This window comes from Stegastes partitus, unplaced genomic scaffold (genome assembly GCF_000690725.1).
Source record: "Stegastes partitus isolate 25-593 unplaced genomic scaffold, Stegastes_partitus-1.0.2 Scaffold2663, whole genome shotgun sequence".
NCBI classification, from domain to species: domain Eukaryota; kingdom Metazoa; phylum Chordata; class Actinopteri; family Pomacentridae; genus Stegastes; species Stegastes partitus.
The window spans coordinates 36,726-61,665 of NW_007580394.1; the positions used below are offsets into that span (position 1 = coordinate 36,726).

Below are 24,940 nucleotides of genomic sequence, written 5' to 3' on the forward strand. Positions count from 1 at the left end.
AAGCTCGAGCGATGATTTCTGCACAGCCCTATTCTGGTGAATCCCACAACATATTTTGCACTTTATCCTGATAGTGACAGAGCTTCGGCAAAGTGGGGGGTTCTTAGTCAAGGAGGGGGGACATCCATGTTTGTCAAACTGTCGCCAGACTGGGAGCACTTAAGAGGCCCCCGCAGACAGCCTCCTTTATCTGTAAATCAAAAGTGTCCCAGATCTCCACAGCGCTGCTGCTCTGAGGTTTGATAAAAGCCAGAAAAGTGTCCCGAAAAACCCCGAGCAGACAGACGGCTGCACAAAGATTCACTGTGGGATCTTGTTACTCGACACGAGAGACGATGGGAGCTGGATGCAGACGAACGCAGACACAATATCGGCCGTGGGGTTTGTTTTTTCTTAATTTCGAAAGCAAAGCAAAATACTTGAGTATATAACCCTAATTGCAGAATGAATCTACAGAAGATGTGAGACTCCCACACACAAACAAACTGCAGCCCCTTCCCCCCCGTGTCAACATGTGTTCCAAAATAAAAGCCCTGGCTGAGGTCTGCGCCCGCTGTCCTCCACAGCTGGAAGTGTGATTTGCTCGGCGTCAATCTCAACAACACACTCCTCCCCGCCCTCCATCCTGCACAGGAAATTACATTTCCCACTCCCTCCCCAGCAGCAGAGGTGGCGCGTGCATGAGTGTGTGTGTGTGTGTGTGTCCTCGCACTCGGTCACCTGTCTGTTTCTGCTTGTTCTGCGTGCACGTGCATGTGTTTGTGTGTGTGTGCGTGCACGTGCATGTGTTCGTGTGTGTGTGTGCGTGCACGTGAGACCATCGAACGTGCTTTCACTGTGTGTGACAGGAGGGGGGAGGGGCAGAGGGAGGTTCTGAGTGGAAACAGAGCGTCCAATGTTTCATATTACACTCCTCAGCTGGGGGAAAAAAAGAGAAGAAGAAGAAGAAGAAGAGGAGGAGGAGGAAACCTGGGGCTTCTTTTCTTCAGAGGCATTTAACTGGGAGTTTATGGAGGCAGCAGCCGCTGGAAAATGAAGATCTCCTCTGTGGTCTTCGCTCTGCTGACCCGAGCTCTGTTTGGAGGTAGGAAAAAGTTTATTTTGCTTCAGGCCAACGTGGATGTGGTGGAGGCAAAATGTTTTCCACTGTTTTTTTTTAGATGAACTTTGCAGAAAACATCTAAGAATTAGAGGAGATGTTGAAGAGATGGGTGAAGATGTGGAGAAAAACATTTTAGGTTAATGAGGAACCTTTTTTTTTTATTTCAGTCTGCTAAAATGAAGTTTGGTGAGATTGCAGGGTGGCCTAGCAAATAAAATACCAACTTTATCAAAGTGACATATGCTTGCACAGATGAGAGAGAACTCCAAAGTGAAAATTGGTGGCTTTCCTCAGCTTTGAGTTTCACCTCCTCATTAATCTTTAGTGATTTCAGTGATCTTCTGTCATGCAGCAACACTTTTCAGCCTCAGAACTATATTTGCCTCATTTTGTTCTGTCACTCAGGACCAAATAAAAGACAAAGCTGTGAAAGAGGCAGTGATCTTAATTACGTGCTGTGCTCAGAGCATTAGATTTGTGTGATAGTAAAAGGCTTGTGTGTCATGGAAAGTGTGGATGATCAGGGTTGCCTAAGGTTGGAAAAGCAGATGTGTGATATATTGTCATGCAACGCATGCAGCAATAAGGTTTGTTCCTCAAAATTCATCCCACGTATGGTGACACAAACTGCCAAAAACAACACGGCTGTCAGAGGGAGGACGACTGTTGAGCAACAGTAAATCTGCTCGTGGGCTGTATGGCTTTCAGATAGGACCTGTAGCTCTTCATTTCTGTCTTCGTGCCTTTGTTATCAAGAGACAAGTTCAAGTTAGTGAGCCGTGTATTATCGGTTTCTGTTGCTAAATACCATCTGTAAATTATTAGATTGTGTTGAGTGTAGTTGTACAATTTGGGGTCACAAGTGGAATGAAAATGGCTTCAATTCCTTTTGTTTCTGTGCATCATCAGAACTCTGCTCTCATCTGGGCGAAAACCTGACTGAAATCTCTCCCTTATGTTCCTCTTAACTGTTCAAAAAAAAAACAAAAAAACTTTCCTCACACTTTAAAACACAACTGATTCCCAAAGTGAATCTGTGGCAGGACAACATGACTTCACTGTAGTTTTACTTTATTTGGAGCACCTCTAGGAGCTCTCATTCATGTTGGCTGAAAGAAACAGTTGCACTCATCAGTTTCTGAGCCTTGATAAAGTGTAGCTGAAAAAAGTACGAATGATGAAAATAATACATATTTTGAACATCTGCAGTTCAAAGGCAACTGATGGAAGCTACAGTAAAGCACACTGCAGCTACTGCAGCTACTGAAAGTACCTGTAACTGTTAGTCCTTGGACCTAGTTCCTTTAGACCGTTGGTTATCCAGCCCCCCCGTGACCCTAGTGAGGATTAAGCGGTGTAAAGATAATTGATGGATAATGGATGGATGGATGAGAAAGCTGCAGCTGTTTTTACATTTTTGTGCACAACACAATAAACTGTTCCACTCTTGTCCAGTAGGTGGCGGTAATGCAGAACACTGTAAAACCATATAAAGTAAGGGACAGGCAACACTATAGCAACAGTAGAGGCAAGTTAATGTAAGCACATGGATTTTACAAGCTACTGTGGAGATAACTGTGACATGATTCAGACAGACTGTAAAATTCTGCAAGTAAATCAATCAGAAATGCTGCCAGTTCCATCCCTGGAGTTCCTGATAAAGTCGTAGCCCTGCACCAGGTACTCTTTAGGAAGGTAAAACAACTTCTCCCAAACTTCATTTGGACTCCTGCCACAAAGGCTCCTAGTTCCTGGGAGAAGCTGCTGCAGTGAAAACTCAGCTGAATGGACACTGTTTTGTCAGCTATTTCCAGAACACGATTCTCAGACCGCACTGCACTATACACTATAAAATGTCAGTTAAGTTCAGTGTTGTGAGCCTGCTGAGCTTCTCCTGCTCTGGTAGTCTATAATTAGGCCATTGATTTGTTGTCAGGTTAAATGTAAGTGAGCAACCGTTTTCCAACCGCGCACATAATTTGTATTCAAAAATCCTGTGTTTAATCGTATTATTTACTGAAAAGTCAAATGGAGTGTATGTGATTTATTAAATGTAATTTTAGATATCGAAGCCGTCAGTCTGTGTGTTGGTTACTCCGCCTAACCTCCTGCGGTTAGAGTAGGTTTTAGTGATTAGACACTACTGGTGTTTTATCACAGTATCAAGCGATCGCAAGTTTTGGGTCCAGTTTGGTCTGAGACTTCACGGTGCGCCCTGTGATCCAAACACTTGAAGACCCGAATGGAAATTGTAGAACACGAGATCCACCCTGAAGTGAACCAGTTGTTTTCAGCTAAAACTTGATAGCTTTTAAAGTGGGACAAACACCATTAGAGTTTCATTTATCTTTTTCAAAGAACCTTCCTGCACAAAGCCCAGAACCAGCCACCTTATAGAGCTCACATTGAATATAAGAGCCAAGCTGACTGTATATAAAGATGGATGACATGACTCAACTTCCTCCCACTGCACACGAGACAAACTATGACAGAAATGGCCAAAGTCATCTTGCACAAGTGACGGAATATCAAACTAAAGTGTGTAGAGTATTGACTAAGGGTCAGGACATGGTACTGGGTTCCTCCACCTGCAGAACTGTGAGCACACAGACTTTAAACTTCACAGCCACCACAATGTTGACTGGATTGTAATGCACACTAGCTCTGCACTTCAGTATTTTCTAGATAAACAAAATACTGATTAACTTCAATTTGTTGAGCTAGCTGCATTCATTTAATCAGACTTTATTTGTTGTGTACTTTTGCATACCAACAGAACGCAACACAAAGTTCTTTTTGCAATAAAAACAAACTCTTTCTCCATCCCCACACAAAGCATTAAACCATTCTGCTATAAATTTGCTACTAGATCAAAACAAGGACTGAGAAACTTCGCTAAACAAATCTCAGGAGTTTGCAGAGAGGAAACACCAGAAGCTTTAAAGGCAGAGTCAGTGATTTCACTTCCATGCAGCTTTCATCAAATTAAGAGAACATCTCCTCACAGTCTGTTCAAAGTTGTCCTCGAGTTCACACGCAGCACTGAATCTGCAAAAACGAAGTGGCTCAGACCAGTTCACACAACACTACTCCAATGTGTCCTCAAGTTCGTGCACATTCATGCTCGTGCACAGGACGGAGGGGAAGGGGGTTAAAGTGGGACAGTAAATTTGCCACATGCTGGCAATCTAAATACGCTAACTAGGTGAAAACATTAACAATTGTTCTCCAGAATCACAGATTGCACCTTTAATAGTGCAATCATGAATTGACTCCTTGTCCTAATACACTTTTTAAATTTAATTCACAGCATACTTGCGTAAACAGGTGAAGATGTTTCTCGTTTTTGTCACAGCATACTGCCTTATCTTTATGCTACATAGAACCATGAGCCCATAAACAAAGGCACATGCTAATTTTTGTGTACTTTTACACCCTTACAACATGATAACTTGAAGCAGCTTTCAACTTCAAATAATTCCACTGAGAAGTCTTGAGGTTTAAGACTCTGTTGAAGGAACGTGCCACTGACTGACTCACTAAACTTAATCGAATAAATACTTATTTTATTACCGTACCTCAAAGCATGGATTGTATTGGGACTTTTTTTTTTTCTCCTCTGATTTAAAGTTGCATGACTCACATGTGTTTACGTGGCTTTATGCACGCTGGTAGGTCCACATTTAAGTGCATAAATCTGAACTGGCCATTTAGATACCGCCTGAAAATAACCTGAGGTCAGACTTTTCAGAAACATCTCCGCCGACGACGAAGCAGCAAAACAGCTTCTTCATCCTGTTTTAGTTGTCAAACGACTAATTTGTGTCATCGTCTGGCTCTGGGCCCTCACACACTGCTGAATTTAATTCGGTTAGAGATTTGCACTGTCTTCTGCTTCCAATGTTTCTTTGGAACAAATATAAAATAGTGAATTGACTGCAGCTCAGTACAACACTTAACTTTTCTGGTACGCAGCATATGACTGGGTTTTATCCACCTTCTAGAGCATTTTTATTCAGCCCTGTTGTGAAATTGTATTAAAAGAAATGATTTGAATTTTCAGACATATTCAACTTGGTGTAGACACCGAGGAAGGAATCCTCCAGTCATTTGCCTAAAATAGTTGGAAACACAAACCATGATGGTGGTTAGTATTTCCACACACTCTTTGTAGGTTGCTATACTTAGAAACAATTGCCTGAATCTGATATTGTAGGTAGTGATTCAGTTGTCTGTCAAATGGAAAAGTGAATGTGTAACTGTAGGAATGGGCAGTTAATGTCACAGTATACACATGAGTTTTTGTACTTTTTTTTGGGTAGCTTTGCATTAAAACAACTAATCGAACAGATAACATGAAGTATTTTGCCGTAGTTTGTGTACTTCATTTTATATGATGTATTTTTACAGTGTAGTCAACCATCTGTGCCATGGTCAAAACAATGGGAAGACAGGAAAACAGCTGAATGTGCTTAAAGAGATCCCTCAGCTCTGTCATAACCGCACAGCTGCTGCAGCCAACGTTGCTCTCAGAACAAGAAAGAGGATGGCTTCAAAGTTACACGTGTTTGTTAAGAAATGACCTGAATCCAATCCTCTGACATCTATTTCAGTTCATTATGAACAGAAGATGATGAGATAGGAAATGTTTAGTGTCTAATAGAGATTATTATTCACCTTCATGCTGTATATTTCTCCAAATATAAAATAACTGTGACTCGTTTCTCCAGATTTGTGTTGGGCCATCAACGTCACCATCACTCCCTCCCCCTTCACGGTGGCCCAGGAGGGTCAAAACATCACACTTACTTGTGTGGTATCCCAGCGACGCCGCAATGCCGCTTTACCGGTGGTTAAATGGACCTTTCTCCCGGCGGGAACGGATCAACCGGACGACGAGCTCCTCATCGCCCGCGTCAACATGAGGAAGGCCCGCTTCTATGGCAACTACACGAAGAGTTTCCCATGGCCCAAAATGAAGCTGACGGTGGTGAAGCAGGGGAAGGTCTTCGAGCTGGTCATCTTGAACGTGTCCGAGGGGGACCGGGGGCTCTACATGTGCCGGGTGCAGGAGTTTAAAAAGCACCAGGACCGCTGGAAGGCCTCATCCAACTGCACGGCGGCCACCGAGCTCAGAGGTGAGGGCTTGATTTATTATCTTGTTTTCTTCCCGGCTTTTTCTTTTGCCAAGCAGGCGCTCTGTGATCACACTGTCTCGCATTTGATGATTTGCATACAAGAGGTTTGGGTCAAAACCACCACAGCAGAGTCAAGTCCAAAACTTTTTCCACATGGAAGCAATGCAAGTGATAACAAACACACCTTTGCGTTTGTAAGGCTCGTGCTTACAGATTTAACTGAAGGGATGTTTGCTATAAATATCATGAAGACTTCCTTTAGAATTTCCTAAAGTCGTTTACTCAGCGGTTCTGGCCACTGGTAGGGGAAGAAGGAGTCGCCTAACTGGGTCAAACCTACCATTCCTGGGCATACGGTCATGCAAACGCAGCTTATCGAGTCATATGTCGGCACAAGTGTGAGTCAACATCAGGATAATTAAGCAGAAATGAGAAGTAGCTATAATAGTCATAAATGCAGCTACATGGCAATGAGGCGTAGCAGCTGCTTCAAAGTTAGTCAGGAATAATTAATCAGAAATCAGTAAGGATGCAGAATCAAGGACCTTATCGTCACTAACATCGATTATTTAGTCCACTGTTTGTTTTCTTATTAATCCCATACCAAGTAAAACCCAGGTGGCTGATATCAATACAGCTACTGATACTCGGTATAAAAGTTGAATGTGTTCAGAAAAGACAAATAAAAAGTAGCCTCTTACTATTCAATTTCCCTGACATCTTGTGTGTGTTGCTGCTCTTGAAATGCCTGTAAAACACATGATTAATTAAGTAAATGTCATAATAAATACAGGACGGGGTCAATAAGTGTCAGCTGTTGGTGAAAACAAACAAGGCCAGGTCAGTGGCTACTCATTGGCCTACATTCACTGTGATGAAGTTTGTCATTTCAGCATCACAGCCTTTGAATAGAACTGAGAATATGTTGTTGAATCGACGTGAACTGATCCTTGAAACACAAATCTCACTCCGACATTAACTCAAAAATTCCAGTCCCGATCTTTATGCAGCTATTTATTGTGGCAATTATTTACTTCGTCACTCACTGCAAAACACATTTTATTTTAGTATTTATTCATATCGATTGTAGTTTTAAGAACGACAGCGGCTCTCGCTTCAAACTGAAGCTGAGATGAGATGAATCACTTTCCCACCGTCACTGATTACGTCACCATAGCACACATTTATAGAGCCGTAGTTCACATATGACAGGTGGAAGGAGAAGCAGTTCCTAGAAAGCATGTTTTACTAGGACTAGATGGTGGTGGTGGCACATTTACATTCCCGTGTCCTCTGTTCGTTGTAAAATGCACATTTACTGCAAATTATAGCGTTTAAATATTGATCTTTGAGGAAAAATGTTGGGATTAGAAGTATTGATGTTTCAGTATCGATCTGCTCGCCACCAGTTAAAGCTGGATAAAGCAGCAGTTGGCTCCTGAGCTGTTCACTAGTAGCTTAACTATCTAGTGAATTTTGTCAGTCTGGGTTACTTGATTTACAAGAAAGTCAAGATCAAGTTCATTTTAAAATGTTTAAGTTGAATTAGGACATACCAGAAAAGGAAACTGATGCATTTACACATGTTGTAAATCCTTTGAAATTCATGAAACGTGACTTAATCTGGTGTCAGTTGCACGTATGCTATTTTTGAAACTGCTTACTCATGGAGTTTGTGGACAAAAGTTAAGGTTTTGATCCAGGCGAGATGTGATGAATAAGATAAAAAGCAGCAACAAGCAGCATTGTGCTTCAGGACTCTTAGAAGTTGTGTTATTTCTAATGCATCTCATAGCAAATAGTGTTGCTTTAAATTGCTGAGGCTGCGAAAATTTTCCTAAAGTACTAAAATAAAAAAAGAGCTACAAAAGGCTGGGATCGCTACATTTGTGGCCCACTTTCTCACAGAATGACATCACTGCTTTTCACAGTGCCGGGCGGAGACTTGACAGCTATTCTTCCAACCACAACAGAAGCAATGACAAATGCCGGTTTGATAATAGTGTAACCGCAAAGAGGTTTAAGCAGAAGCAGGTTTGTCTGCAGGGATTTGCCAGCAGCAGAAAACGGTGACGACTACTGAGCAGCTCCCAGCTACACAAACGAAAGAGAGCGTGGACATCCTGTTAACTCTCTGTCAGTACTGTGGGCATGAAATTAAAGATTGTGTATGTAAGAAAAGGTAAGGGGCATAACGCATCTTTGTGCCAGCACATTTTAATTACCCCAAGTGGGATTTTAAAGCAAGTGGACTGATGTGACTGGTTCTTACGCTTACAGACCCCAAGAGGCCCAAGCAAACTCAAACTGTGATAACTATTTGTCCTGGGGGAGCCATTCAGTGTCTCCAGTAGCAGCAGTGTCTCTGACCACAGCCAGATGATCTAATTCATCTGGCTGAAGACGCCGCTGAAGTGGATTCAGTGAGCTCAAGCACCGTCCTGCTTTTGATTTGGGAGGGGAAACGTCATTGGTTAGGAACAAGCCTGGAGATAAAAGGATCCTGCGTCTCAATAAGTTGCGGCTCTGACTGAATAAACGATCCTGGAGAAAGAGCAGAGAGTGTGAGGTTTCAATGCCACGGCTGGCACACAAGACGTTCACACAACGGAATGGATGACACATCCACTGGTACCAGATACTGCGCTGAAATCCCTTCACTTTCACAAAACCAGAGGCTTCTTTGAAAGCATTTTTTTCTTCTCCCTGCTTTTCATTTGTGGCAGACTTACAGTTCAAATGTTGAGCAACAGACGTAAAGACAGCGTTTTGTCTCCAAATTTGGTGCTAATTGTTGCTACACCTGTCGACATATGGCACATACACAGTGTACGATGATAACAGTGGCCAGATTTAAAACTCAAAAATATGAGTAAATAGGTAATAAGCAGGCTTCACATGCAGACGGGTGACAAATCAAAGGAAAAACCAACATAAAGTATCTTAATAAGGTGTTGTGGCACCACATGCTGCCAGAACAGCTTCAATGCTGGCCATGGTCCTCCAATCTCTGAACTCTACTGGAGGGATAGACAGCATTCTTCCACAAGATATCTGGAAGAATGCCTTTTGTGGAAAGATATTGACTTAGGTGACATTTGGTGTTTTGATGATAGTGGTGAAGAACGGTGTCTAACATGTCAGTCCAAGATGTTCAATCGGGAATCCAGGCTCTTAATACAATTGAGAATTTGTGGCTGGACTTAAAAAGGGCTTTTCACTCATGATCCCCATGTAACCTGACAGATCTTGAGTAGTTTTGCAAAGAAGGAAGGGGTAAAGTTGCAGCGTCCAGATGTGCAAGGCTGACTGAGACCCATCCACACAGGCTCAATGCTGCAGTTTAAAGGTGCATCTACTGAACACTTGCTTATAGACGGATTGATTGGTTACTCTGTAGAAAACTGTTTTCACTTTTTGTAAATTCTTGTCAAATTATGTTGACCACACTTCAATGTAGAAAAGCAACAAAAGAGGACTTTTTATAGACACTACAGATCTGGTGACTGTGAAGGCCACAACATACAATTAATATCAAATTCATCAAACCACTCAGTGCCATTTGGATGTGTGGCATTAGAACTACTATTTTACAGTGACTCGTTCCTCTAAGGGGACAAGTGGTCCCAAACAACGCCAACAAAATGCCTTTCATAGCATACCAGAGGCACCCGATCCTTAACTGTAGGGGTCTAGGGTTCAGGATTTACCTTGAATTCATCACTTTTCTGTTTGTAGGTGGTGGCCATCGATTCGGCAGCTAAAAGGAAAGATTTTATGAGCTATTGCTAACCAGCTGATTCAACTGAAGATGCTGTCTCCAGATGTTCATAGCTGTCTTGTACTGCAGCGTACAGCTAGTTGGTGCTCATCTCATAAGTACCTGTTTAGCTTAGCTCACAAATTTAAAAGCATTTTTTTTCACTGTTTTAGTAAATTATATTCCCATTTAGAGTAAAATAGAGGATAAAACGGGGCATGTTTTAAGGTAGTTCTTACATGTCATAGTCAAGATGCTACTGTTTGGGTGTGTTTAGTGTCCTCAAGTTCTCAGTAATCCATTCCTCACTTATCACAAAACCAACATAGTGACGGCCAAACTCAAGATTTTAATGCGGTAGGCCGCAAACCAATGTGTGACGTCATGGTGGCCACCTCCATCTTTTATGGGATAAATAAACTGTTTCTTACATTTTTGCTTGCGTTTTTGGTTTTAGGAAGGCTAGAAAGTAAAAGATACCACCCTCTTCTGAAAATGCCAAACAGATCACTCTTACTTGCACAAATCACTTTACGATATGGAGTAATCCAAAGCTTGACAGACCTGCCTGCCTAGTAATGGCTGCTAAGCTATGAGTAGCCATCCACTGGGTTTAGTAAAAGGTTATTTACTGTGCACAATGTCCACACCTGTCAGTCAGAAGGAGTGGACGGTCCCTGAAACTGTCTGTTTTTCATATTAACTTTGCAAGAGTTTTGGTTAATGGTTAGAGAGCCCTTGAAAAGGCCTTCATGAGATATTGCTCCTTTAAGAGTGATTGTCGTGAATCACAATGTTTCATCCTTGCAACAAATCTGAAGACACTTCATCTTTAAATTTATTACCGTAGTACTGTCTTTCCTCTCCACACTCTGCTCACCACATTTTCCATGGAAGCGTTCCTGCAGTCTGTGACTTTCAGGGTGTCAAGCCCGGCCAAGTCTGGGCCCGAGCAGACACGCAGTCCCTACCGAGAGCTGTTGACATTGGCCTCGACGTGGAGTTTCCCTCCCGAAAGTAGAACAGACGGAGAGTCCAGAGAGACTCAGCAGAAATGGAACAAGAGATAGTTGTGCCGAGGAAGGTAAAGCTTGCACGTTTGTCCGCGGCGACAGTTGAGTGGGCAGCTGGCTCGTGTCTGGCTCCTAACCTTTAGTGGTCGAGGATGTGGGGAGCTATTTTCATTCAAGGAAGCGCCGGTCCATTGTGGTTTTGGTGATAATAATTTTTAAAAAAAGCCTACTGTGACATTTTTGAATGAATACAGCAATTAGGACATGAATGTCAAGATATGCAGAAAATACAACTCCTCTGCAGTGACAAGAGGCTTAGCCTGAAGATGACGGATATCTCCCTCATTGACCAGACTGTTGGAAACTACACCTCCGGCCAAAACTGTGCAGTCTCTACATTCATCTTGGTCACATCTAATGCACTAATGCAATGTAACGTCTAACACGCATTAGTTTAATTCTATTTTCTGCTACAAACACTCTTGATGTCTATAAATCAAGTCCCTTGGCAGGATCAGGCCTGATTTCAGGGAATAAATCTTTTGAATTAGATCCTTCAGTTAAGTAAAAGTACCAATCCAGCAATGTAAAAATACTCCATTACAAATAAAAGTCAGAATCAAGTAAAGTAAGTAAAAGTACTGGTTATGTCCCTTTGACTGATATATTAAGATATAATAAGATCTCACCAGATTAATAACTGTTGCAGTAGCTGCTGCAGGTTGAGCTACTTTGAACTACTTCATATACAGTTTTATATACAGGGACTGAAGTTAAATCTAAGGGCTCATCACATGATTAAGTAAGAGGAAAAAGTTCTGTTACACAAATCTATTATCAGTTTTGGTTTTATCTTGCTTAGATACTATTTCATTGGAACATTTATTGCAGTGAAACCGTGTGAGATGTTTCGAGAGACAAATCATTATTTGGTGAAGCCGTTAACAACTCAGATATGTGAAAGGTGACCTCGACTACAAACTGCTGTTTATAAATAGCCAAAAGAGTTGGAAACTGCTGGTTCATCTTTAAATTTGTGTTGTACTTTAAAGCTCCTCACCTTAAAAGGAACTAAAGCTGTCAGATAAAATGAGTGGAGGTAGAAAGTACAACATTTCCCTCAGAGAGGTAGTAGAGTGGAAGTATAAAGTACCATAAAAACACTCATGGAAAGTTCAAGTACCTCAAAATAAATACAGCACATGAGTAAATGTACTTAGTTACCTTACATCACTGCTCCTAGGACAGAGATCTCCAACTCCAATCCTCATGACCTACTGTCCAGCAGGCTTTAGACGTTTCTGTACTGCATCACACCTGACTCAAATGAATGGATCATTAACAGACTTGTGTAGAACTTGACAACAAGCTGTTGATGTGAAAGAACATCCTATTTTCTCATACACACTTGATATGGAACTAAATACTAACCCTAATTCTGAGTGCAGTACTTGAGTAAGTGTGTTTACTTGCCACTGGTGCTTCTCTTCCCGTGTTTCTGCATTTTCTGAAGTCAAGAGCATCTTGTTTACTGTAGACTTGGGCAAATAGTGGCATTTTTGTTGATCCTTTATACACAAAGCCATATAAAATTGGGGTAAACATACTTTTTCCCTTCTAAAATTAACACGAACAATAATGTTCAAAAACAGGACAGCTATCAGACCACCGTTCGAGTAAAGAGTGATCAATAGCTTTAGACAACCAGCATGCAGTCCCGGATCTGTGGTGGGTAATTACAATAAATACCAGCGACATGCCAAAGCTCTAAAAACACCAGAATAACAGCCGTATTTCTGTCCAGTAGACCAGCAGGGAGTGGAATTTCTTTCCAGCGTCCACACTACGTGTTGACAGCTATGATAAACGTGAGCTACACATTGGAGGGGTTAAAGCCACCCGCGGGACCATCGCTCCTGGTCCCCACTTTGGACGAGACCCAGCAGATAACTGACACTTTATGAGTGTTTCTCTGACATCACACGATTGGAATTCTTGCGTTGGGATAACATCAGGTGACCAGGTGTTTCCACAATCCGTCTCAGACTCGCAAAACCCCCATTACTCTACTTACTACTGCTACAATAAACACATCCAGAGAGGTCAGAGGGTTTTGCTAGAGAAGCTGAGGGCAGCGCACAGTGTGGACACAGCCTCCTCTTGGCATAAACAAACTGAACTTTTAGGTATTTCTATAACACGTGTGGGCGATCGGGAGCTAACAAGGGTGTTCCTGCGAGGTACATGGCACACGGATGTGGCGTGGATTTAAGTATAGCAAGAAGTCCACGAGGAAAAATGAAAATTAGAACCACAAACATGTCCTTAGAGCTTTTTCTGTATGAAAAATGGGACGTATGACTAAGAAGCCAACAAAATAAGTCTATGTTTATGTCTATAAAGAGGACACAGTGAACAAGTGTGCAGAAAGACGCTGATTCCCAGAAGACGCAAAGAGACAACCGGAAGCTAAAGGGTGAATTATTCAAAGCTTTGTTAGGACACACAGCGCGGTTGTGTGCTTACATTCATCTCCAGTCATTTAGAATACAGCACATTAGAGCAGTGGCCGATTCAGTCACAGAGGATCATTATTCAGGCCAGTCCACGTCTGTGTACTGATGTTTACAGTGTTCGGTTTGTTGGGGCACAAAAAAAGAAAGAGTCACAAGTTTAAAATACAGTCAGGAACTGAATGCAACTCTGTGCCTCTGACGGACAAAAAAGGAGTTTGATGAATGTTTCCACTGTATTCCGCCGTCAGCCATTCAAAAGTTGCACTAAAAAGAAGACATTTTGGAGACGAGGGATGAAAGGCAGTTTCATGGCACACAGCGCAACAGATTTATCCAATTTCTAATTATTCCAGCATGTACAGCTGCTGCGCTGACAGAGCTACACAGAACCTGAGGCAAGAACACCACATGAATGTCAGAGATGCTCCCAAGATTTAAGCTGTGAATAATTCACTATGACGGAAGGGCGGGTCTTTACATTAAATCATCTGTCATTGGAAACAATCGGAGAGAGTCTGGTTTAAATCGCTCACACAGAAACTGTGCAGCGAAAGTGTGGCTGGGCTCACTAGCGTATTTGCTGCTGTTTTACCACAGATAGTTTAGTATACATGCGTTGGTTGGTTTCTATTCCCACGAGTAGTGGTGACAATAGAGAAAAACTCTGGTGTTATCATATAAAATCTGCCTTTTACACGACCTTAGCAAATTACAAACTACAATGTAGTTACTGACTGCTTCCAGTAACACCAATAAATCATTGTTAAAGACGCACATCTCAGTTTGATTTCCAAATGACATCCGATTCTTTCTGACATCTTACTACAGTGTTGGGGTCACTACTCAAAAACATATTTACTCCCTGTTGACAGTAATTTATCACACTACTGGTTACATTACTGTTGCGTACATCACCTGAGATGAATTGTCAATTAACATAACGTTAAACCTCACATATGTCCACATACCACAACAAATCCCTCAAGATCTTTCTTTCATGCTTTTGAAGAAGTATTATTACGGAGACATGAGCAAAGCTGAAGAAAACCAGCCCAAACAGTACTTCACAGAAGAACAGTAGCAGCCTTTTGTGCTGCTTTTGAATGTTCCCATGAAACAGAACGCCAACACCCTTCAACAGAGGCTAATATTTATCAGGTCAAGTCTTGTCTCACATCTCTGCGATATGAGAAAAGACTCTTTCCTTCTATTAAGCGAACACGAGTAAGTGACAGTGACGCATCAACTTAATTCTATTATTTTATCACAGGTTTATACTTAAGGTGATATTTAGCAGGAGCCTTAGTTCCAAGCCATTCCACCTGCGAACCTTCTTATATTTACAAAGTGAACGCTTACGCAATAATTCAACGGTAATCCAATCTTCCCTTTAAAAATGATTAAGAGAATTGTTTCCAAACAGAAGAATGTAGGTCACATATGGTCAGTGTAGGGTTAGCGGTTTCACAGATGGGAACTCATTCCCAAAGTAATTTCAGTTTGAGGACAATTGTTCATATAAAAGCATTTTAGTTGTGGGAGTCTAAATGACACCACTGAGCTTATTGCAGTTCCAAGTAAAATTAACCCATGTGTGCTTGACATCAGTATAAATCAGCTGAATAGGATTTAGGCACAACACTCACACTGCTGCTGCTTAATGCATGTCATTCTCTACAGTTGTGTACTTAATATTGGGCTCTGTGTGCAGGTGAAAGACATGCATGCCGTCTGCTGTTGTGTATAATGTTATCCTGTTATTGCTGGGTTCGTACTTTAATAAATGTTACCCTACAAGAAAGCATGACACAGCATTTTGCAGAAACTCCTCTCGAGGATTTATTCTTAGTTTCTCAGAACGCGAGGCTTTGCAGTAAACATTCCACAGCTTTATGTGACGTCCGACAGCTTCCAATTCTCACATAGGCTGCTCAGACTCTGCTTTATGGCACCGGCTGTAAATCCAGGCTCATCCACCAGTGAAAGTTGTGATTGTTTTCAGTTCAGTTCTTATCTTTCAATGTGCATCCACTTCTTTAATTTCTACATAATAGAAAAAACCCTCTCTTGCTTCCATTTACCTCCAGACATTGTAGTTTCTGGATTATTTCAGGCATGCTTGCTGCCATGCTTGCTGGTTTGTAAGTCCGCCAGTCTGCCTGTGGGAAAGTCTCCAGCAGGCGTGGTGGCGAGCCTGCCCGTCGTCAGCTGCTGGCGGTTTGGGGTATTTCAAGATGCGCTGGTGGGTGTCACTTCACGAGCTTCCTACCACCAGCTCAGCAAGAGTACAGAGGTGTTAAGACTCCCGCGGTCAGATGGGGTGGAGAAATGAGTGAGCGTGTGGGGCGAGATTTTAAGTATGGGAAAGGTATTTTCTCCGTCGTTCAGGATGCAGACGGCACATAGCTGGGATTCTCATTAGACAGGATTCACAGGCCTCACATATGATTTTTGGGGTGTAACGGTTCGTCTCTGCTGACAGCATCGGGGGATGTTGAGTAAACCGTTTATGGAGAGACTAATGATGAAGAGAAAAGTGGGCAAGGATGACTGGGCTTTCATTGGGGCTTTTTACAGATTTGCCGCACATTCTATTAATTTCTTCTTGCCTGCTCCCGTTTTTTAAAGTAAGTGACTGAAACCAGCAAATAAAGCTTCAACTGACTTGGTGAAACAACAATCTCATTCAAAAAGGGTCAATTTTAAAACTTCTGAGCTCCCAATAAAGGTGAATGTACGATAGGCCTCTGAACAAACTACATTTGGGTCAATGGTTAACCTGTCATCCAGATTTGTTGTTCTTGTTTTATCCTGGTTGGCTGTTTATTCCAAATAATGATGCTAAGCTAAACAATGCAATTCCTTTATAGTCATCTCTGAAAGATAATGGCAGTTAGCTTTTTTTTTGAGTCTGCTTTCATATGAGATTGGGTTTGTTACACCGTTGTAGAAATTCAAGTTATTTTTTTTAACATCTATCATTCTTCTAAAGAAGTGGTTCCACTACTGTATGAACCCGAAAAGATGACTGCAACTCAGGTCAAAATCTGAACTTTAAACACACCACGTACACCTTATGAAGCTGTTCTAGGATTGTGTGACTACGTCATAACACCAGCTAGCTAAGCTGCTGTGGTGCCAGATGTTTTATCCATTGTCAACGTAAACTCTGGTTTTAGAACGTTAACTAAACATCAAACAAGTCAAGTGAGAGAACAAGCAAGTCTGAGGTAGAACCTTTTCGTGCACAGGTTACTCTTTTCTACCACAAGAGTTTGTTATAAACGTGAAAGAGAAGGTTACGGTCAGAGTATGGCTGACTGTGAGGTAAAAGTTTATGACGGGGCATAACTCTAAACCAACTGTTTGCACTAATGCCTGAGTTAATGAGATATTTATCCAACTCTCGCAGAAAAGGTTAAACCCTGTGAATCAGAGACACAATCGGGCAGGGCGGGGAGGCCAACTAAGGCTTCTTGTCTTCCTACAGTTGGCTTTATTTAAACTCTAGCCAGCATGTAATCAGGCGGCAGGGAAGCCACAGTGATGACTACAGACTTCACGTGTTTCTCTTCTCTCTTTCTTTTTCTGTGTAGTGCATGTCCTACCGGCCACCAAGGCCAAAGAAAGCCTCTGGAGCTTGTTTGAAGGTAAGTCGGGATATTTTTAGCTTGTCTGAGTGTGTGTGTGCGTTTGTGGTGGACAGTCAAAAAAAAAGAAAAGCCAAACCCAAAGGATACACTCCAGTGTCTTAAAATAGCTCAGCGAAACATGTACTCAATTTTTTTCCTTCATAATTTTTGTGAAGCAGCAGGCTGATGTCGTCTTGTACTGATGTGTTTGTTTCAGATGTGTACCTGTGTGCGGTGCTGATCTGCTCAGTGGGTCTGCTGTGCATGTGCATGTTCACCGTGACCGTCACCTGCCAGTACATACAGAGGAAACAGAGGCTAAAAGGTCAGCAGCAACATCGACACCGGTCTCCTCTTTATTTACCCCATGTTCTTGTCTCCACCATCCTTTTCTCTATGACTTCACTGGCTTCCTCAAACTAGAAACTCTAATATGTTGCATATCTCCGCAGATAATTACCACTTGGTCAAAAGCCCTCAGAACAGGTGAGATTTTAGGGCAATACAACTATACTCCAAACAAAGTTCCGCCAAATAAAAGCTATCAAACACCCACATGTCCTGAATCTCTGCTAATCTGGTTCCACTCCAGCTCAGGAGAGACGGTCACCAGTGTGGTCAGTGTGTCTCCTGCTCTACCTAAAAAGGAGAGGAGGTACAGGAAGAAAAGGAGCAGAGACTACCAGGAGGAGATACCACCGGAGATACCAGCAAAAGGTAAACACGAGTCTGTGGTGCATTCACATGTACTGGAATATGTTGGAAAAGTTCCCTCTGATGCATTTTTTTCCACAGTGAACATTCAGAATGAGTCTGATTACAATCCCTTACATGGTATTTTATTTCACTGATTCTTTTTTTGTGTGTGTGAGAAGAACAAAAATAGAAATAGTTGAATACAGGCATCAGTCCAAAACTCATTTTGTTCTGCATGGCTCCAGACATGAATACATGCTGGCATTAGTTATATTCCATATATAAGATGTTGAGTTATGACGCTGCTTCCTTAAGTTGACACTCACTGTTGAACCACAGCTCAGTCACACCAAATGTACTTCTTAATTAGTAAGTGGAATGCAATGCATCATCTTTTCCCACTGAAGGCAAAAAAACACTTTTAAAGTCACTACCAATTCAGTACCATCTTAATCACGTCCCGCTCCTCCTGACGAGACTGCCATTTAAAAATGCCAGTGAGAACGCTGTGGTTTGAGTGGTTGAAAATTTTAGGCTAATTACTTTAAATTAAATTCTTGGCCACTTGGGGGCAGCAGAGCAAACTGTTAACACAACAACCATTAAACCGCTAACAGTTGTTCTGGGTTTGTTAGTGCAAGATAACACATCCAGCACATCGCGGCATTTATTAGCTTTAAAAACTCACCAATTGGTCATCAGTTCACAGACGTATGACAAGCTATTTTTACATTTAACAGTTGGGTTAGACAACTGAGAATTAAAATTACAGATAAAAGCAATCTGAGCTAACTAGTCAAAATGACAGTTAGCATCTGTAATTCAGCTTAGACTGGTCAAAATAACATGCTGATATTTCAAACGTCACTGTAAAGAGTCAGGGATTACGATGCTGCTCATGCGAGGCTTAGGGTTAGGGTTAGGGTTATCTTGAACAGCGTTTGTGGAGGTAATGGCGGTTGCTGCGATAGATAAAACTGTCAGAAAATGTTGTGATGTAGGAAGAGCTCATCAGCAAGGAGGTGTGGAGAACAAGAGCTTCATTCATTAGAGATTTCTGGTCAAAACTAACTAGGAGACTACCTGACATGGTTGCAGTGCCATAGTAAGTTTAAAAAACAAGCAGCCCCCGCCTTCACCTCCCTTTTGCTGTAGCTAAAGATACTTGCAACATCATTGCACCTACTCAGATTGTTATTTAAGATATCTTTAATTAAACTTTGACTAGTCATGATTCCGGTTCAAACTATCACCATCAATCTGACAAATTTAAACTTAATTTAGATATCTTGAATTGACTAGTGTAGAAATTTGATACTGGAATCACAACAAGTCATAATTCAGTTGCAGATATACGCAGTTGGAGTTGTGGATGTTCTTCTTCCAATAAATTAGGGACATCTGTCATACATATTCAGTTTAGCTGCTAAATGTTGAAAGATCTTGCTATAGATGGATAATGTTACTGAAAGAACAGAGCTAAGCTGACTGCTTACCACTGTTTCCAGTCTCCATGCGAAGCAAACTTTATATTTACCATACAAACATAACAGTGGTCTCAATGTCCTCATCTCATCGGCAGTAAGAGAGTAAACAAGTGTATTTTCCAAAACATCAGACTATTAGTACTATTATTATTATCCTTTGGTTGCAAACCATAAAACCAGAACATTGAGCTGAAAGATGCAAAAACACTGCAAAGCTGAGAGGAGTTTCAAAGTCAGGGGATCATTCTTTGTGGGTTCATCGCATTGCACGAGACAACCCCGTCTACATGACACATTGTTACCTGATCCATTGAGTAAATAAATGAAGATTCAATGCCACTTCAAGCTAAATACGATTGAACTTTCTGGACTTCCTTCAGACAACTAACCACTACAATGAAACAGGATTGAATTTTAAATCTCAAAACCAGTAAGGGTCCCTTCAAAGACTTCCTGTTACTGAACTCACTACACAAACATTGTGTAGATAAAAGTTTCTTTCAAGTTTGTGGTTGCGATGAAGAAGTCTGGTTCTTGTTGTACACATAAATATATACATTCAAAACCACTAACTTTTGTTTTGTCCCTGCAGCTCCCATTGGAGACAAAACACGCAAACCCAAACTTTTAAAACCCCAACCAAGGAAAGTAGTGTTGGTGAGTACCATCCATGTCCTTTGTCATTTTTGCTTGCTTTCAACCATCTTGTCGCCAGTTTTATTCATAGGTACACAAGTTGTTTATAAGCGTAGTATATTCCAATTTGGAGAAAACCTCTCTAACAGCATTTTGTTTGAAATTTACCATACCATGCAAGGCCTTCACAGAGACAGTCATCGTTACTGTCGCAAATATAATGAAAAGGAACCAACATGTTACAGGAATGTCTGTTAGCAAAAGTGCCAGAAAATGTCATGAAATGTGCCCCATAGCCTAAGTTTAATGTTGTAATTGTCAGTGAAATGAAGTGCCTCTGTGGCAACTTGGCATTTTAATGGCACACAATGCCACAAGAGGTATTTGAATTTTTGGCAACCTCAACCGAGAACTTCTGCAAGGTGGCGTCCGCACACAGCCTGCTCACATTTACCAAACCCAATGATTTAGCCAGTAAATCTACAGCATCTTCAGCCCTGTAATTAGCTTAATGGAGTTTTACATAAACGTCTTTTCTCAACCTTCCTTTTCTCACCACTGACTCCCTCTCCCCCACTCTCCTCCATCATTATTTTTCTCTTCCCTTCCTTCTTTCTCTTCCACGTCTAGCCGAAGATAGTGGAGGAGAATCTGACGTACGCGGAACTGGATCTGGTGAAGCCGATTCCGGAGGCCAAGGCGTCACGTAGCGGCACAGTCTACGCTCAGATACTGTTTGAGGAGCAGCAGCTATGAGAGAAACATATACACCACTACTAACTGTGCCTTCTGTAAAAAGTATTGTCTATTTATAGTCTGTATTGTTTTGTATTCGAATGGTTTATGAAGGGATGATGTCTAAAATTTATGACAAAATTGTACATACGATTTTATATGAACTTTGGTATAACTTTCTTCTATGAGATCAAGATGCAAAAGGAATTTTTTTTTTATACTGGAGTCTTACTTTATGTTCTTTTGCACCCACGTTTGAATCCTGTGTAGCCAAAACTAAGAACACATTAGAAGACGTCTTTGCTGATTTAGACCTGATTTGTCCATCGTGACAATCGAAAGGGAAACTGGAGGTTTGGACTTGCTGGCTGAGCCTCATCGATCCTATCAAACATACAGTACTTCATGTGGTATTTACAACCTGATGTCAGCAGGGTAAAGTCAAGATTTCCCTACAATAATGCTGCTATTTGAGATTTTAAAGAAACAATTTGACATTTTGGGAAATATCTGTACGCACTTTCTTGCCAAGTGTTAGATAAGGGTGATACTGATCTCTCATGTCGTGCTAGCTTTGCAATCTCCACCTCTGTTGTAGAGACTCAAGGAAACAAGAAGTTGAACAGCCTTCAAGATATATAGAATACACACAACAGCTGCAAATTAGGTGTAGTTCCCCAGCTGGGCATTTTCGCAGCAACATTTTCCTCTTTAGTCTGCAGCAGAGCAGTAATTGCAGGAATACCATCAGTTCCCAGAGCTACATTGTCTTTCTATCTCCACGTCTTACCTTCCATTTGTCTCAGCTCCTTGTCTGTTGACTCCAACTCAAATAAATACAGCCAGATATCAAAGTGAAACGACTTGTGATTGTCCGAAAGCTAGTTCAGTGGGTAAATCCATCAATTCCATTTAGCTGTCGAGTTTATTGAAAGTTCGCCTTACATATGTAAACCAGCTGCCGAGTGATTAGGTCAGATGGCAGGTATCCACGGATGGAGACTCCCAATGCAGTTAGCAAAATGTCCATTCCAGGTGGCTAATTTCTGTGTTTACCTTCTGTCTCTGTAAGCAAAGACTGAAAGGAATGTTTAAAATGAGTCACGTAAAAGCCATGTTCTTAGGGAAACTGTGCAGTCGTCATCAAATCTCTACAACAGAAGTACAGAGTGCAAAGCTAGCATGACCCATGGAGAGACAATAGCCACAGGGATGAGAAATAAAACAGGTTGAAATGAACCAGAATTACCCTTTAAGTATGGAGCTAGCACCACAAGACGACTAGCTTAGCTTAGCATAAAGAGTGAAAACAGTTAGCCTGACTCCAGCTAGGTAGAAGGCTAACATTGCTACGGAAAGCAATGTAGAGCAACTCTTTGTTAATGACTTAAGCCACAAATACAAAGCCTTAATTTGATTACTGAGCTTTAAAGATGTTGGTAGGTGTATTTTTTTAAACTTTGGACAAAAACAGGTTAGCTGTTTTCTCCTGCTTCCAGTCTTTGGAACTGTTCCAAGATGAGCTAGCTTCATAAATAACATAGCAGCATGAGTAAAAGTCTTGCCATCAAAGCTATTTCCCAAAATGTTGAACTTCTATTTCAAACTAATGAATACAAATTATTCTACAGAATTCTGTTAAACTGAAATACATAAGGGTTGTATGTTAGCAGCAAAATGTCATTTTTTGTAGCACGCCTCATGCAATGTGTTCCTGTGATGGCCTTTTGTTTTTGATATTTCTTAAGCCGCTTTAACTCGAATTGTGGGAAACCCCATCATAAAGAAAGCAGATTTATGAAAGAGAGACAAAGTAAATTAGAGATGTCCGTTGTTATGAATGTGAGCCGATGCATTATCAAATGTGATTTACTTCGAGTGTGTTCCCAGCATTATCTGCCTCACAGCATCTGTGCTCAGTCTGTTTTTGTGTGTCGGGCTGCAGTTTATAATGACCACAGCTCCACAGAGTTGATGCTAAAGCAGCAATTAGCCCCCCGACCTCCCCCCCCACAGGCAAGTATGTGAGACCATGCGAGTCCTTTCATCTGGTGCCAACGTCAACTTAACAGGCTGTTAGCAACACACACACTTACATATACATACATACATACATACATACATACATACATACATACAAGGGTGGAGTTACACGAAGGCTAAACACAGTCACAGGCTCGCTCACAAAGGCACACACTGTAAATCCAAAAAGCTGCAAACAATTGTGACACCTGATCTATGAACGGAGACAGACTGAGACCTGTGTTTGGGCTGTTTCCCATTAATGTCAGTCACAGTTTACTTCTAATCTTAAGGTGATTTCGTTGTTGGAGATAAGAACCAGAGGCAATACTGGCCGTAATCCTGCATACCTACGCTACGGTCTCCTAGCTTTCTCACTTTCCAGGAATCGGAGTGTGAAAGTACTTTGGACTCTTTTTCCATTTAATGATCCTCTGGACTAAGGCACGGAAAAGCAAAGGAGAGCTTTTTTAAACAGCGAACTTGAAACCCAGACACAAAGGCACCGGATCCCTCCCTTCCCCCAAGACTTCTGCTATCTTATGTGGAGTTATCCATGCAGATGGAGTCTGACTTTATTGCTAAATATCTTCTGCAATTCATCTCAAAGTGGCTTTTTGCCTCATTTGCAGTTGTCAAACATTAGCCAAACCAGCTATTCATCTAACATGTAGTTTGAGACGGTAGTTAAATTCACTTAAGTACAGTGAATGGACTAAAACACATGTAGGTACAAAAAAAAAGTGTGGGTGGCATTTGCGTTGTGTAACCACTTTCTAAGAAGCTATGTGGCAAATATGATTAGCTAGTTACAGCTGATCATAGCTTCTATTTTAGAAATATATATATGTATAAAATGGGACTAGTGTGGTGAAAGAGACTGTCGAAAAGTTGTGCGATTGTACACAAAATCGGCCACTCGAGGACATCTTGTGTCAATAAATACTAACAAAAATACACAGTCAGGACAAGGATTTCTAGCTATTACTAGAAATGTACAACAAATTCTTACAGCAAGCTGGTGATTATAGACTTGGACATGTTTTGTTCCCCTGACTGTATATTATATTACAATGTAAACCACTGTTGACCTCTGCATTTGGTAGCATTCCAATTTTCCATTGTTGCTCTCTAATGTTCATTTCACTTGCACAGTGTGTTTCATATGAAACGAAGTGACTGAAAGTGACCTTTTGGTGGTGGGTAGAAGCGTCTTAAAAATGCCCTGAGACTGTGAAATGTAAAGTTTCTTCCAGACCACATTGTCCTTAATGGGAGTCCGCTAACTAGAACCATGTGTGTGAATTGTGCCTCTGTGCTCCCTTCCTCTCCCTTTTCCCCTCCTCTCTGCCCACCACTGACCTCTGCATTCATCAACATTCCAGCATTTCTGCTCGTGTTCATTTTGTACATTTCAGCTGTACAGTGTGTATCAATAAGTGAAATAAATATGAAGGTGGATGTGAGCAGCAGTGGCCAGAGAAGTGGTTTTTGGCCGCACTAGCAGGGTGGCTTTTTGGATGGAGATGTTGGTTGGTTGATGACGTTGGTTCTGGTTGAAATAACTCCAAACCAGTGGATAAATTTTCCTTAAATTGCTGTACAAAGTTCATGGTCCTCAGAGGAAAAGCCTACTGACTTTGGGACGTTTATGCATAACTTTAAGCCCTTTAAGCAATTTAAACGGGTGTGTCATACTAAAAATTCACCACAAATCCAGTCAAGGAAATTACGAACAAGGAAATTAGCTATCGAGACCAAAACCATTTTTTGTTCCAGGCTGTAAACATGTTTATTTCTGCTGCAAAAATGGAGAGTTTAAGGCCAGTGTTTCCGCAACTGGAAACAACTCACTTACTTATGGACCCAACCCCAGGTGGCCATTTGAGGAACTGCAGTCATTGCCACTTATGTGTCAGCTTCGTTTTTCAGCCCCTTAGTTTGCGCTGGCAAAATACTTGCAAAATTAACGACACTGCAATCAGTCTCAGCTGCATTGGAATATAAATATTAGCAGGCTAACATGCTAAATAAGGCAGTGAACATTATATCATTATACTGCTAAACACAGGCATTTTGGTATTGCCACTGTTAGCATGTTAGCATTTGGCTCAACGCATTGGTAGCGTGGCCGTAGTCTTGGCATAACCATAAAATTCAGAAATGTATTGTGTGAAAATGATTAATCATGACAAACAGTGAG

The 24,940-nt window shown here is 41.4% G+C and overlaps 1 protein-coding gene across 1 annotated transcript; it reads left to right on the plus strand.

Annotated features, from left to right (window-relative positions):
- The first annotated feature begins 949 nt into the window (after positions 1-949).
- vstm4b (V-set and transmembrane domain containing 4b) lies at positions 950-24,206 on the plus strand. Its single transcript, XM_008305861.1, has 8 exons — positions 950-1,084; positions 5,833-6,240; positions 17,126-17,179; positions 17,379-17,486; positions 17,614-17,647; positions 17,754-17,878; positions 19,937-20,001; positions 20,611-24,206. Exons 1-8 carry the CDS (start codon positions 1,033-1,035, stop codon positions 20,734-20,736), a joined length of 972 nt encoding a protein of 323 aa, XP_008304083.1. The 5' UTR covers positions 950-1,032; the 3' UTR covers positions 20,737-24,206.
- Positions 24,207-24,940: the final 734 nt, after the last annotated feature.